Here is a 17,037-nt window from a genome sequence, read left to right as displayed (position 1 = left end):
ATTGGAAGTTGGTTGAGTAATCAAAGGCAGCAATGTGGAGGAACCCCCCCCCCCCCCCCCACCCTCTCACTCTCACTCTTTCTCTGTCTTCCATTAAAACCATCCCGCCTTCCGTGGATCCTTTAATCCACATCCTTTTACCTCCGACCACCTCAGACTGCAGGACAGTCTGTTGTGTCCTGCTATAACACGCTCTGGACAGCACACGTCACAGACAGTCACACACAGATCACAGGCTCTCGGATCTCATCACACACACACTGATATATGAGTCATAAAAGAATAACCAAATGTCAGAAAAAAGAGTGTGGGGGGGGGGGGTACGGATGGATACATGCAAAACAAGGCTGGAAGGAACAGAGCAGAGGCTGAAGGAGGGAGGTGATGAGAAGCAGAGGCAGCCAATGCGCAGCGCTGCATCTTGAGGAAGAGGGGGAGCGAGAGAGAAAGAGGAAGATAAGGGTAGAGAGCGAGGGAGGGAGAGCGGTGGAATGAGTGTGTGTGAGAGAGGGAGTGAGGAAGAGGGTGAGGCTGAGGAAGTCAGTCTCTCTGAGAAGGAAGATCCGAGCGTGATGCTGTTGGATGGGAGCTGCTCTCCTTTAACCAGTCTCAGGCTGCCCCTTTGATTGAGCCACTGGCGTGTGTGTGCGTGTATGTGTGTGTGTGTGTATGAGTGAGTGAGTGAGTGAGTGTGCTCGACCAGCTCCAGGCAATCTGCTGCTAATCAGGCAGAGGCTGACTGGAGCAGAGTGGGGGTTTAAGTGGAGCCGAGGTCCAGGTCCAGGGCAGGACAGGGCAGAGCAGGGCTGGCTGTGTAGGAGCCATTCTCATCGGCGCCCCACTGGAAGCAAACATGAGCGTTCCTATGCTTAAGATTGGGGCGGTGCTCAGCACCATGGCCATGGTGACCAACTGGATGTCCCAGACGCTGCCCTCTCTGGTGGGACTCAACGGGACCACCATCTCCAGAGGGGGCACCTCGGAGAGGATTGTCAGCGTGCGTATGACTTCCTCTGCTTTTTCATTTTTGTCCTTGCATGCTTTTGTTGTGGCTGTTTGGAAGAAAAAAAGATAAAGGAATAAAAAGTGAAAGTGAAGGGAACAGGAGAGACAGTGACATGTGACAGAAAGGGCAAGGGGGTGGGGGACGTTCGGCGAGAGTCTGTCTCTGGAGATATGTTGCATTAACGAGAGGAACATGATGGAGATCGACACGCATGTGAGAGCAATGTTCAAACCAAGCATGAATGATGCACACGTTGGTGTGAGAGTCACATTAAGTGTAAGGATCGCCGTATGACTGTAAATGACGTCGAGAGGCAGAGGCTGCATCAGTGCATGGACAGCCACCATAAATCACATGTTTGGTTTTTTTTGTTGGTTTTTTTTGCCTGTCTAACGCAAGGAACAGTGAATATTCTGAGCGTTGTTCAAGTCAAGGGAGAGATGGCGCTCAGATTCAGAGGTGATGAGGAAGTCAGGGAGGTTCAGACACTGTTTGGTCTGTTTTGCCCCTAAATCAACCCCTCATATCCTGTTTAGGGAGGTCACACAGTATAGGGCTGCAACTATGAATCCATTATTAATCAAATACTAAATGAATAGTCAGCTGCTTTAAGTGGGTTTTTAATAAGTAAAGCAAGCACTTTTTTTCATTAAAAGTGAATCATTTTTCGTTTGTGGACAAAATATGATATTTAAAGGTGCCATATGTAAGAATGTGGCCAAAAACGGTTACTACATTCAAATTCAAAATACCAAGGTCTTTTAGATTTTGTTTTTTGACGTAACTGGCAACCCATGGTTACTCGGCAGCTGAGACTCTACTGACTGCAATGGTTGGTAGACGGCGGTAGGTGGCGCCACATGCCAAAACATGATTTCAAAACATAAACATGATTTGCAGTCTGCAAAAAAAAAAAATGTATGCAAATATTTTGTCTGTACTGTTGTTGTTGGTGAGTTCAGTTTGTTATATGAACATTATTCCTGAGTCTCTGTGACATATTAGGAGGATTTTATGGCCAGTTGATTTAGATTTATTACATAATGCACCTTTAAGTTCTGGGGAACAGTGATCAAACAACCACTCCATTCATTCAAAAATAATCCACATATTATGAATAGATTGAAGTCCAAGCTGAATGATTTCAGGAAAAATATTGATTTGTGAAGACACTTTGATTTGCAATGCAATCTCTTTCAGTCAGTCAGAGGCCAGCTTTTTCTGAGCAGCACAATTCACTTCTGAAAGGTTTTTACGGGTGCTTCTTTTATGTTTTCAATCATACGCTAACATGTTGGAATGAAAGGCAACAGACTTTGCTCGTTAATATAATATATTATGACTTAATCATTATGGTTGTTCATCAACATATCTCTAGTATATGTGGTGAAAGTTCTGTTTGTCTCCTGATGGGAGACAAATATCATAAATATCAAAAATGTGTTTGACATTTTCAGGTTCAGGGGGTTAATGATTCATCTTTGGTCTGTTTTATGACATTGTGGCTATTAAGCAAAGGCCCTGGTCTGTTTAGATGATTTAATGAAATTGACTGTCCCGAGAGATCAGCGAACATCTGCTTATGTTTGTGTGTGTGTGTTTTTAAATATGTACTCTTGAGTGTGTTTACATGTTTGTTTCACTGGCAAAGGTCCAGAAGACATGTATTATTTATAATAGTTCAAGTGCTTGTCTCAATTCATCGATTATGAAAATAGTTAATTATAATAATAATTATAATAATTAATTTAGTAATCAATTAATCGAGTAATTGTTTCAGAAACAAATTTTCTTCAGTTAGACAGCTATTGTGATGTTTCACTCCATGATCGTCTTGCAATATATTGATTTTAACAGAAACCTTGTATCGTGATATTATTGGTATCCTGGACCATGTATTGTGTATCATATCATGAGATACCGGGTAATTCCCATGCCTGAATGGCATTGTTTTGATTCCCAGTGTTGAGTGCATGATGAGATTGCATGACATAAGATATACCAGAGCTCTATAAAATATGATACATAAAATATAAGTGGTATTTTCATTGACCCAAACGTAATTTACAAACAGTGAAGTGAGAAGATGCTGTCATTGAAGTTCATTACATCAAGGTGTCATCTAAACTGATGAGCCAGTTTGAAGGTGCCAAGAATTATCAGCATGAAAAACAGTGTTGTGATGGGAATTGTCTTTGCTTCCAGACAAGAATCAACTCCCCTTATAAACAATGGCAGCGGATAAAACTTTAATGTAAAACCTCGCCTCAGAGTCACATCACTATTAATGAGAAAATTTGCCTGTGATGATCTAAGAAGCAGCCGTGACTCACACGATGTTTAGCACTATAATCAAAGACAATCCTTGGATGGTGTGACACTTTGGTGCTGATGTGCCCGTGGCTATCGTGTGGCTGCTCCCCAGACTGGCGCCCAATGCATGCTGCTGCCGTGGTTGCTGCTGCTGTTCTATATTCTTCCAGCTCAGAGCTATTTTCAAAGTCTGTTTCAACTGCTTTCCATGCCTGTACTTCTGTACCAGCTGATCCAGGAGTCTTTCTGTGGTCTTTAGCTGCGGCTGCACCGAGCACAGCAATGCCCGAATGCGCAAACACATCTGGATTGTGCAAAATCATGTTCCTTAATGAGCAGAAGAAGCCCTGAAACGCTATACAGAACAGTCAAGACACGAGCTGGACCTGCCAGATGCAACACACATGGAAAACACTAATTTGTGTTGAAATATATTGTATTAATTATTCATCTGTTAGAGGTAGGTTGTTTTACTGCTGATGCCGTGTGTTCTCCATCTGTTAAACTATGACTGTTTAATGATAGAAAATAATACAAACAATTGCTTAAGTTGTGAAATATATTCTGTGTAAAGACCACATTATGATACAAAGTTATTTAAACCAAATTTTGCTCCTGTTACTTAATAACGTTTGAAGCTGAGTTTTGAAATAATTTCAGTTAAACACAGTTCCCCTGAGCTGGGGTTAGGGTTAGTCTTTTTAACAAACACACTTTCATTGGCATCTGTGAACAAGTAATATAAAGGGCAGTGTGGTCCGGCTAAACACTCAGGTGAGCTACTTTCATAAGCACGGAATGAAAATGTTGTGCAGTTGTAAACATCGTGAGATATTTAATAAAGACTGGGGAATTGAGTCCTGCCATGCTCAGTGGGTTTAACTGAAGATTGAGTTAGAAAATGTCTGCTTTACAGCAATAACAAGACATAAATCACTTTTAGTGCAGTAATGGCGTGATTCCTCATGTCTGAACACAGTAGGATTGCCATAAATCATTAACCTTAACACTGAGTATATACAGTATATACACACACCAACATACAGTATATAAAGACGTGTGTGTGTGTGTTGTATGTGTGTTTGTACAGATTATTTGTGAGGACCAACTGTGAAGTCTAAGTTTTGGGTCAGGGTTAGAGAGGCCAGGGCCGCTGCTAAGCTTTTGGAGGCCCTAGGCATAATTGCCCCCCACACGTGCACACAAAACCTTGAGAGTTCCACTCAAACCCTTACTATTTATTTTTAAAATTTACATTAAATATACATGTGAAAATGTATATATTAAGTTATAGAACAACAACAACAACAACAGCACCATCAGTAATAAAGTAATATATAAACCTTTCTTGACAACAGCAGCACAATATAATAATATAATAACAACTGCAGACTCCAAAGAGTTTGTGTACCTGAACTTAAGGATGGTTCATCACAGTGCTGCACCAAACTGGAGCCTTCAGACACAGTGGACTGTTGCTGGAGTTGTTCAGGATGCTGGGGGTGTTGGCTAGTTGCTTCACTGCTTATGGATGGTTGCTCATCATCTGAATCTTCCTCCTCCTGAATATTTTTGAAGTACAAAAAATGTGATTAGCAAAAGCTAAATAAAAATTCCAAAACATTAGGATTTTCTGATGAGAAAAATATCATGTCGCACTAGTGTTCATAATAGGATTAAAAGTGACTGAAAAACTTCAAATATGCATTAAATTGCCTTTCTTATCGATGGTCGCTGATGCCGATCATGTTGTCGGACCATTCAGAAAAGCTTTGGACTGCTAACTAGAATTTAGCTGACTTCATAGTGGTGCCCACTCATAATAAGGCACCCAATATGACAACTATCAACTATTTGTAAACATATCACAAGCATTGTGAAATCTAGATTATATAATTTTGAGGTTAGAGCTACATCAAATCCAATTGCTAGGTAACCTAGCCTAGGTTGCTGGGGTTTGCTATGAGCAATATAACTAAATGATAACAAAACAATTAGACATAACTCACATATTTACCAGCAAGGTGTGCATGCGAGTCATCTCACAGTTTTCTCTTCTTAATTTTTTTTTATCGCCAGAGTCGTATCTCATTATGCCAGCTTGACCATTCAAAAACAGCTTGACATATTGCAAACTTCACCATCTACCAGAGAACCGGAGATAAGGCCGTTGAAAAAAGACGATAACTTGACTGTAGCATTTTGGGGAAGGGGTATCACAACCTTTTTTTTATCAACCTTAATTTTGGGGGGGCCCACCAGGTACTTGGGACCCCCCTACAGGGAGCGGCGGCTGTGGGAGAATCTTAAATTTAAGATTGGATTTGTTCTAGTTGTGGTTATCAAGCCAAGGTTAGGGTCAGGACAAGAAAAAAATGGGTCAATCAAGGTATTTGTCATATTATGGGGACTAAAGTCTGTTGAGGGTCCAGTATGCAACAATTTGGTAGGGTTTATTCTACACATCCCATGAAACCAAAAACTGTGTGGGTATCATAGCCTAGGAACTTTACTGGGGCCAGCATCTTGCACTGCCATGAACACATGAGTTTCACATTTTGAGGTTCAGTCGAATGGTTTGCAATGCATAAGAGTTCTACATTTGTTATAATCAAACCCTAACCCTACAATCTTCCATTTCACCATTAGATCACATCACAATTTCTTACACTCTAGACCTAAAACACAGTCCTATTATAAGGACTTGTCTTCCTTATGGGAACAAGTCCTCATGAAATCATTCCATTTTAAGGCCTGACTGAGGATTAGGGTTTTGAAAGTTATTAAGTTTAGAGGAAAACTCCAATGCAAGTAAACGTCATGGTCTTTTGATGCCATTGAAACAAGACTGTGTGTGACTGTGCTTGTCGACTGTGTCTCTGATATCTGAAATAAGAAAGATGAGTGGCAGAGGAGTAAAGAATATTTCTCACCATCACACTGAAGCCTGGGACAACAAAAGACAGCCTACAAAGCGGGAATCTAATTGTGGTCACCCAGGGTCAGTCCCTCAGAGTACGGGACTGTAAACCTACATCCACTGCACCGCCCAATAAAGCAGATTGTAAAGATAAATTCTTGGCTACAGATTAAAGATTAAACACCTGCTGCTGTTTTTTTTGTTTTTTTAATTTGAGCACTTTGCTTTTATATCCATCATGCCACCTTAAACTGAAATTTATTTGAATATAGACCATGACAGGTGTCCTGTACTGACTCGGCAATGTGAAGCAGTTTGCATACTCAGAAGAATCCAGGAGAAAGCCAATCTGTTAATGTAATTTTAAAGAGTTTCTATACACGGAGGCACAGTCAAGTAATGGTTAGCACAAGTGCCTCACAGGCAGAAAAGGTTGTTTGTTCAAATTCTGGTAAGATCGAGACTTTCCTGTTGGGTGTTTCCACAGGTAGCTTTTGGCAATTGGGGGTTGATTAATAAACCAGGTTAATTGACCATAGATGTAAATGGTTGTTTGTCTCTCTGTATGCAGTGTGAGAATCCAAAGTCAGCTGGGATTGGCTCCCATTCCATGCAGTTGAGAGTTTAATGTGAACATGAATGTTCTCTGAAGTGGCACACACGTGCAAACGTTCCTCCATTGTTATTTGGCTTTGTTGTGCTGCTGGTCCAGGTCGATGACGTTCAGTGTCTGTGTATCAGCAAAAATAAAGGCAGAGATTCTGGTTCGATTGTTACATGTCACATAATGATGTGTCCGATGTTGGAGCTCATTGTCACACAATTCTGATCCGAATATCAACATTGATGATTGGATTTCTGTCCACCTTGCCCAGAAAATAAATCAGAGCACAAGTCACATCAACAGAAAAATATTGAATAAGAGTCACGTTGCCTGTTATTGTGAATGTAATCTTAAAATGACACTGACGTACCTTGCCTTATTGACAAAGGAAGATTGCTCTGGTTGTGAAGCCCTGATAATAAAAGCCTTATGGATAAAATGGGAAAAAAAATGGATGGATGTTTCCATACATAAAGTAATTATGTGAGACGTAGGGATGCAGCAGTATTGATCTCAGAATGTTTTGTTGGACCATAAATAGAATTGTAATGCGGTTCATTTGCCAGTTTGATGAAATCACAAGTCACACACTCGTGCAGTCCATGTGTTCCCGCACCGACTGTTCTAACAGCTTATACAGTGTTTTCGCACACTCACCGCCCTGACACTCTTCCCTCCTCTAATTAACACCAGCCATGATAGATCTGTTGTTCCTGTCTGACAGCAGATGTGAATCAACGGGGCACCTGGCACGGCCATAACTGTATAGGAGTATAACACAATTTTTACTCTCATACTTGATTATTGTCACAATGCTAAAAAAAAGTCATTCAATGCTCTGGTGAAAGGTTTCAGTCATCTCCATGGTAACCGCAGTCTATGGCGGGCCCTTTTGTCATTGTGATGTGTATATCCTTCTGTCAGTTTGTCATTGCCTTAAGGGCTCATCTCCACCAAGCATTTTACAGTACCTTACACAATTATCAGTCCGAGTGCACAAAGTAAGGAATTTTCCCATTCCATTCCGATATCTTCTGCTTATCCTGGTCTGGGTCGTGGGCCGCCCTCTCCCCAGCCACTTCTGCCAGCTCCTCCCAGAAGGACATGTCCGAAACACCTTCCCATGGAGAGTTAGTCCAAGAGATATCCTAACCAGATGTCCAAACCATGTGAACTGGCTCCCCTTGACATGGAGGAGCAGCGGTTGATCTGATGTCCAAGCGCCTCACACATTTTAGTTGTCATAGAAGCCTACAAAAATAATTTACCTTCCAACTTTTTGTCACCCATCTATTGGGGTAACTAGCACAGGGGTTCCTGCATCATAAGACAGTGAGCGGTGCAGTCCAGTTCAGCCTGCCATGGTGCTCTTTGGAATGGTAAAACCGCACCAAAGGGTCTGTGGGTCTGATGGTCATAGCTGCATCAGCTACATAAATAGCATGACATCATACAAGCACAACAGTTTAACCTGCCAACAAAGAATAAACAAACCCTCTGACAGCCAATTGTTGTCTGGTTTATAGGGAATCATTACTTCTTGGCATTTATGGGAAACAACATTTTTAAATCAACCATGCAACACAATAGAGCCAGTGTACAAGGCTGCTGGTTTCTTTTTTTAACCAATAATAATCTCCACACCTCCGTATATTATTCTTCATTGAATCGTTTGTTGGGCTACACTGTTTTGGTATGATGTCATGCTATTTACATAGCTGACATAGCTCTCACCAGACAACCTGCACTCCACACTGGAAACATCAAGCCATAACGTGGCAATCTAAAGAGGTGTGTGCTATGTGGTGGAGGTGCAGCTTAAGTTGAATTTAAGGATCATTTATTTTATTCAAAGGGACATTTTGAGTGCACGACAAACATTTATTGAAACAATACCAGGAAAAAACAGAAAAGATGGTATTGAGAAAGTTCTGTTTCCACGTGGGACAAGTCCTAAAAGTGCACCACAAAAGTACCAGTGCCACTTCACAATGCACTTGACACAACTGACCACCCCCACTGACATTCAAGTGTGATCCGAATTGGAATGGAGTGAGCAGCAGATTGAAAGTGAGCGGGACACCAACGCGGGAAGAGGGCGGCAGTCATGGAAGTGATGGAGTAGCACAGAGTGAGCGGCAGCAGGGAGGTGAAGAAGAGGCAGCAGGGAGAAGGACATGATGAGTTTATGAGTCATATTATTGACTGGCGACCATGCTGTGCTGACTGTGGTAATCGGTTTTCCTCGGGAGCAGGAGAGACCGGGGACTTCACTCTGAGTCTTCATTGAGTTTTATTTTGAAGGCCAACAGCTGGCCTGTGCACTGAGAATTGACTGATTGCTCTTTTCAAGAGTGTGAGTGTGTATTTGCATGTTCGACCGTGGAAGACCCTGTGTGTTGTCAATTACAGCAATACTGAACAAACTTGACAAATGGGATCTGATTGTTTGGCTGTAGTACAGAGAGAGCTGAAACCCACGTAGCAGGGACAGGTGTTTCTTCTTTCCTGGGAACAAGTGTCTGGCATAAAAAAGCAATTTTCAGAAAAGAGAGTAGGAGAAAGTAAAGCGAGGTAAACCATGTTGGCACTGTAGGAGAGAGATAGATTGCATTGGTAACACCTCTTGCTTTCTTATCATGACTCTATCTAATCTCGGTACTTTCTAAAAACGTTTCTAGCTACATCTTTATCTCCATCCTTCTGTTCCTTCACTGTTCTTCCTCTGCAGCAATGCAGGTTTCTTCGATGTGATCGAGCGTTCGCCTCACAGACTTGTGGTCCGATCTCTTACATCTCAAGTAGGCCCCCTTCTGCCTGATGCTTATGAAAGTTATAATATACTTCCGTCATGCTCGTAAAGTAAGGAGCTGTAGATTTATGATCTCATTTAGCTCAGGCTTTACAGCAGCCTTCTTCGAGGTCGGGCTAATGAAACGCGAGAGGAAGTCCATCCTGCCTCACTCTACGACTACAACCGCCAGCTCAAATGTCTCATTGGATTATCCCTCTGAACTGTCAGTCGCAAACAACACAAGTGATCTGAGCTGCAGGGCTGCAACTAACAATTATTTCCATTAGTGTTCATTATCTGACTATTATTTCCTCGACTAATCAATCGATTGATAAGATGTCAGAAAGGTTGATCTGTGTTTCCTAAACTTTAAAGTGACAACATTCTTGATTGATATTCAGTTTACCGTCACATTTGAGCAAACAAACTAATAAATATTCACATTAAAATTGGCGAAGTCTTGTGTTTTAGGAATGAGCCAATAAGATGCTCATCGGACACTGGCTAAAACAACTGCATCAGATATGGAAACAAATATTCAATTCAATATGTGTGTAATGGTTTACACACATATTGAACAAACTAATTAACAAGCATAGCTTGATTGCTTTCCGGGTTACCACTTATTAATATTGTTGTCAAGCTGATACTCTCCAGGGATCGCAAAACAAAGCATTTCAAGTTTAAACCATTTCAACAAAGTGAGCAAAATGAATATTCAGTGTGTAAACGTTTTTACTGGCGTGTTTTTCCAAATTGAGTTGAAGTTCATATGAATTTTCCCAGCCTGGAACTAAATTCTCCAATTATTCTGACATCACATGGTTGCACTTTTCTCTGAAATAGGATTAGGTTGCTACTTTGTACCTCAGATATGACCACGCCTTCTCGCCTCATCTCTTCTTTCCCTCTCTCAGCAGGGATCTAACTGACGTAGTCATTCTTCATTATCACTGGGCAACATTTCATCTAGACTAGAGGAAATTAGAGCTAACGCTGTCCTCACTGTCAGCCTCTCTCAAACCACAACTCTTCCTTTCCAGTATATCAGTAACTCTTGCTGTAGTGGGGGAGTTTAGGAGGTATGTGGATATTAAAGACAAGCCAGCAGATAATGGTGGGGCTTTAGCTTCACAGACTTGACAGATTCAAGGCTGTCAGATGTGATGTTATGGAAACAGAGGGAACCAAGAGGTTGCACCAATGGGCCAACACAGAAACCTTAAAGAGTACATTTTCAATTCAGTGTTCAGGCCAAATTGATTTTTCATCTTTTTTTTGCACTCTGTGGTTTCGTCTTGTTTTCATTCAGTCTTCTTTCTTAATGGAGTTTTTGCATACAGCAACCATGACGGCACCAATCTGGCGTTAACTCATTCTTTTTTGTCTCCCACATCTCGTGCATGATTTTCTGGGACAGTGAACTGAGACACCTCCTCTCTCTTGAAACCACCATTTGTTTCAGAGAAAAGAGGATTATCCCCAGTAACTGAAGTGCTACCAGCCAACAGCCCATGATTACAGGATGATGAAGACAGGATGTGTTATAATTACTCAGATGCAAAACATTTGACATTCTCTATGTCGGCCTAGGGCTGCAGCTGACGTTTATGTCCGTGATCAATTAACCTGTCACTTATTTTTAGAACTTGATACAATTTGGTCCAAAAAATTGGTTGGAAAATTTTAGATTTCCTAAATCTTTAAATCATGATGTCCTTGAATGTGTAACTCTGGGTGGGGACAAATGAAGAACCAGAATTTTTGAGCAGTGGAATTAACTCTTGAAACTTTATGGTGGGTCCTTCTTCATTGTGGGAGTGTGGGAATTTAGTGGCATCTGCTGGTGAAGTGTCACATTGCAATCAAGTGAATACACAGTTGGAGAATTATGTCTTTGAAATGACTCAGCACAAATGTGTTCATTGTTCATAAATGGTCTAAAATGACTGTTCTGGACCAATATCGCTATCGGTCAGTTACTCAAGTTTGTATCAGACACAAAAAAGTGGTATTGTCCCATCCCTACTGAACACATTTTTTCTCACTCTCTACATCTGAGCGCTACTGAGAAACTAGACCTTCAGGAAGCATAAAATCATGACAATCGCTCCCTCGAGCCAAGTGCAGTATGTGATGTGTCCCTACTGTACAGAACATGGTGGAAGAACATGGGGGACACTGTGGAAGAGGACCTACTCCTGTATTTGTGACCAGCTACGAGAAAACTAGTGGGCCGAGGGGCATTTTCAGATATTTACAGATTCTGTAAATGTGATTAAGCTTCCCAACACATGAAAATCTGAAAATATTTGAAAAAGATGTGGCCATTTGAATGTAGGCACTCCTCAAACTGGTTATGGGAGGATTTTAAGTGATAGTATCATCACACAGTCCAACCCTCTCCTGGTCTAGCTGTCAGTGACATCTGATATCTGTTAGCCCACAGGACAGAAACTATTGTAGTATAGTATTGTAGTTGTTTGAACAATGGTTATCAATTGCAGGTCTAGGGACCCCGAGGGTTCTATGAAGAGGTCCCATGGGGTTCCCAAAGAAAAAAATTCAATTAAATTATAGATATAAAGATAGCTTCTAGCATGATTTATTTATTTTTTCCTGTATGTGACTTCAAAAGAACACTAACATAACGTAGTTTAACAACATTAAAACTTACCTCAGAAGAAAGTAGGAGGTTAATAAGATGTTTGGTGTGCTTTCTTTTCAACGTGGGTGTCATGTTGTCATCTCAGACGTGACTACTATACATCTGTTCACCTCAATGTGTCCAATTATTCTCATGTCCTGCCAATCTATTTCAGCTGCTAAAGAATCCATCCATTTGTTGTTCATAAGCTCTAAAGAGAAAGTTTGCGGCTACATGTTGCAGCTTCTTCTTCCGTAATATTTCTGTAGTAGAAGTGAGATCAGTGTTGGTGTGACCAGAAGCATCTGTCTTTGTTAAGAAATACAGCCAAAGATTTGCGCTGTTACAGCCACGATGTAGTTCTTCTGCAATGCGTTTTTTTCTTGTCCATCTTCATTCAACAGTGAAAACTTGCACAGCTTCTCAAAGTAGCATTAACAGGAACAAGCCTCTGCAGCAGTGGCTGCATATTAAGTAGCCATTTGTTTTCTCTGTGAGCAGCTGATTGGCCAATAAAACAACAAAAGCACTGGAATGAGATATCACCACACACCAACTTGTAAATGATTCACAGCGATCAAACAACCCAAATTCAAATAAAAAGTTTATGGTTTTAAGTTTGTAGTGGCTTCTTCGAAACTTAAACTTGCATATTGTGTAAAAAAAAAGATAATCTCTTTTCGTTCTTTTTCTTTGTTACTCGATTTGGGCCAACTTGTTGCTGGTTTTCTCGTGGCTGGTCACATATGTCAAGGGTTCATTCTCAGTTTAGTAATATTAAGATTAGCTCACAATTGTTTGTTGATCTTTCACTGAGCCTTTGTCTTCAGTCAGGTTCTCCAATGGCTTTGCTTACTTGTTGCAGACTTTGGATGTGATACCTTTACCCAGCCGAGTTTTGTAGTGTTTTTCATTTTTGCTTATTTTGTTGAAGTCGTTGCTCTCAGAACCTGTTGGTGGCTGCATTAGTCACTGTTTGTTTCTCCCGTGTTGCTGCAAAGTAGCATCTAAGCCAATCTCGCAAAGCTGCAGCAAATTCCTACACAGCTCCTTTGCAGAAAACAACACAACTGTGTGTACAGTATCATATAATATATATGTCCTCTTGACTATTCTGAATATTCAAAGGAAAATGCCCATCTACGTATGTTCTGTTACTGCACCCTGAGTGTGATTCTGGATCACATTAAATATTGAGGAAGTTGTTTTTCCCCACACTAATGAGATGTGTGATAGGCTGCATGGTACCAAGACCATGTTAAATGAGCCACTGTCAAGACCCTCTCCTCACTACAGAGAGAAGACTTAATCATATTTACATAAATAAGCCAGTGTTGCAAAACATATCTGAGTTTACCACTCTCATCCTGAGAGATTAGTTATATATGTGGCCCGGTGTTCAGATCTCTCTCTGCAGCCAGCTCAGGCACACAGTATATAGGGACAAAGCACATTTGCATTTAAGAATTACCGCTTCCCTCCTGCTCTCTAAACTGCCACTGCGATGAGAATGAGGGAAGTTAGCACAGAATGGATAGGTGGGTGGTAATGAAATTGGACCGGATTCAAATTTGCTCTTAATTTTCTGCGCAACCATTTTATGAAACATTAATGAAGGAATGGAGACGTGTTGCTGCCTTGACAAACACAGGCAGGGATCACAGCATGAGAAAAAAATGAAAGTCCTCTGATAATGAAGCTGACATGGATCCAATATTACTTACTGCTTATTACTGCTCACTATGTAATACATCATAGAAGAAGTCGCTGTGACACCAACTGTGGCTCCCTCACAGGCTGATAGCTGTATGAAAAACTGATGCGCTCTTCAGCTTCCATTTGCAATAATCTTTATTGAGGGAAAATCTGGTGTGTGTAGGCACACAAGCCTCATGTGTGGATATGAGGTAACTTTTTATCGAAAGCCGCACGTACACTCTCAGAGTGAGGATGTTAAGTGGTTTGTGCAAACTTACCTCCACCTGTTAACACAGCAGGATATCAAGTGTAATGAGAAGTAAGCGAGGGCTGCCCCGCTCTTCCGTCTTACACCCACAGGTTTGCAGCACGCGCTGGTTCGCTCAGAGGATCTGTGGTAATAAAGCATTACAGCTGCGAGGATCTTTAAACAAACCCTCCGGAGGAAAGCAGACGGGAAATAGCATGCATTATTTAGGAATTCATGAAAGTAATGTATGTACAAGCATGCACACGTGTGCTGTTTATCTCCTGGATGCACTTGCATGTATGGAGAGACAGCTTACATTCACACTCTAGCATACATATGCTACAGTGAAAAATACATCCTGGCAGTGAGTGAAGAGGCAGACAGAGGAGAGAGGGAGAAAAGATGGATATCTCACCCGTAGGCACTGGCAGAATGAAACAGACAAGTCAGATGCAGTTGAAAGAAATCGGTGGAGGTTGTCGTGTGTGAGGCTGCATCTTTTTGTCTCATCTCAACGCCAGCTCTGGCCTTCATGCGTGTGTGCGTGCGTGTGTGTGTTTTTGTGTGTGTGTGTGTGTGGACCTCCTCAGACCTCTGTCACCACTCCAGCTAACAGCCCTCTGATGCTGGACTGCATCTCAGAGGGAGCAGTATAACGACGTGAAGAAGGTGCCGAACGACAGAAATAAATAATGAAAGGAAAAGAGAACTGTGTACGACTTTAGAGTCACTACGGGGACTGAGAGCAGCACACAGCTGCATTACTATTAAGAATAATGGAATAATAATTTAGCCAGAGTGACAGGAAAGTGCACAGTGAGTCATTCATGAGCACAGTATAGCGACACTTTCAGTCAATTGTTTTTTGCGTCCTGGAGGTGGGAAGAAATATGGATATGGCCAAATCTGACTCACTCAGTCATCGGTAATGTTGATGGACACCAGTTTCCCCCCCATAAATGGACTCACGGGGGTCACGTCTTTATGGATGCTCACAATGGTGCTTATTACGGGAATGAGGATATTAGGAGTCAAAGGGGGAGTCGCACATCACCTTTAAGCCAGACAGTGGGCTACGAGCTGGGGAGCAGTGCAGGGGGGCATGGTCTGATAGGGAAATCTGACACAGAGTTGCGAGAAAGGTGAAGAAGCGACAGCTCCGGCGTTTATAAAAGTGTGAGGAGTCTGGGACAATGAGCCTCTCGCTGATCGGACAAGACTTAAGAGTGAACTAAAAAAAAGACAATGGGACAATTTGAATGCTACAGAGAGACCAGAAAGGGCAGTAGATACTAGGGATGGGAAGATACCGATATCACAAACTCGATTATCTACCGATATATTATTCAGATACAGTCGTCTTAGACCATTTATGAAGCTGTTAACAACACGAGCTAAAGTTCTTATGCTGATTTTATCATTTACATGTTTACGGTCTGTGCATAGTGAAGCATATAGGATTTTTGGATTGTATCGTGATTTTACATTGTTACTGCCTGATATCTGAATCTGATCCACTGATTTTGACCAGTATTGGGCCGATATTGATACTTGCTGATATTGATTTTTATCACACACACATGTATAAACTGTGAAGAATTGCATCTGGATCAGCAGATAACATGAACTAGTTACCCATATATACACCTGAAAAAAGGTTGTTAAAGCTATACTTATCTTTCTTGCATTTTTACACTTTTATTTTGTAATCTTGCAAATCTTGTAAATTGTTCCTAATAAGCGTATGGCACTCTAAAACGTGAGATAAACCCACCAGGTTTTTGAAACTCATCATTATTTAATTCTCCTATTACTATTATAAAATATGACCAATTATTATATGATAAAATAATCGGCCGCGCTTCCTGTCTGTCATCTGTTGCGCACCTCGCCGACCGCTGTCACAGTTCGCGAGATAAGATATAAAATAATCCCATCCCATAACTTACTTCATCCACCAATTTCTTCTCAAAGAAGTGGGTGAGCTGTAAACGGGCCTCTCTTGTAACATTAGGCTGTTGTGATGTGATGTTGTTTAGGTGGAGTTTTAGTTCTGGACACGTAAGCATTTATCAAATTAAAGTGCCCATTTGAGGAAAATAAATATGTTATAATGATAAACAATTTTAATTCCATTCCACTTATGTTGTGATGTATTGTAAATAAATAATGTATAGTATTGGACCTTGGACTCCCACCCCTTATAATAACACATATGTTTAATACTTTTTTAATGGTTATTTCTTTAGTTTTAAGGGAAAACAATAAGATTTAAAAACAGAAATATGGAGATACTGATGTTATCCTCACTGTGAGCTGTGTGTCGCATATTGCGTCATGATTTACCCTGCGCTTCCCACCTCGTGTGTAATTATGTATGAGTACATTAATATCACATTACTTCTCGCAAAAATTTTAATTAAATTTAGATGTATTGATTTTAAACTTTTATGAGTCTATCTACCGTGACTGTAATTAAACATATAAAACATAACAACGTGATTTGTTTAATATGGCCACGCTCGGCGTTATTTAAGTTGCTCGTGTAGCTTAAGTGTGCCACAATTCACTCGCACTGATCCGGATTTAATATTCACCCGCTCTGAGAGGGTGAGTGAGAAAACCAGTGAGTGCAGAAGAGGAAAAAAGAGAGAGGGGCAGTGGCATGAGTGACAAGATGTGACAGTGAGCACATTGGTTCGCAGGGTGGTTGCTACTTTACACTCCAATCACACAGTCCCTGTGTCCCCCAAGACAATTTTAATCTGATCTGCCTCAGCCTGAGGAGATGAGAGCAGACCACAG

General features: G+C 41.1%; 1 protein-coding gene across 2 annotated transcripts in view; it reads left to right on the top strand.

The window, feature by feature from the left end:
- Window positions 1–853: 853 nt before the first annotated feature.
- Window positions 854–17,037, top strand: part of olfm2a (olfactomedin 2a) — a gene marked incomplete at both ends in the record, with an annotated part of 41,542 nt that continues 25,358 nt past the window's right edge. Inside the window, one exon of one of the 2 annotated variants that reach the window (XM_083896411.1) lies at window positions 854–991. In XM_083896411.1, coding sequence (XP_083752537.1) covers window positions 854–991 — 138 coding nt within the window. Of the gene's footprint in view, window positions 998–17,037 lie in introns of both variants that reach the window. The other variant, XM_083896410.1, reaches the window with a different exon arrangement.

Source organism: Microchirus variegatus (assembly GCF_963457635.1).
Source record: "Microchirus variegatus genome assembly, chromosome: 10".
In the NCBI taxonomy this organism is placed as follows: Eukaryota; Metazoa; Chordata; class Actinopteri; order Pleuronectiformes; family Soleidae; genus Microchirus; species Microchirus variegatus.
This window is presented reverse-complemented; position numbering and strand designations above follow the sequence as displayed.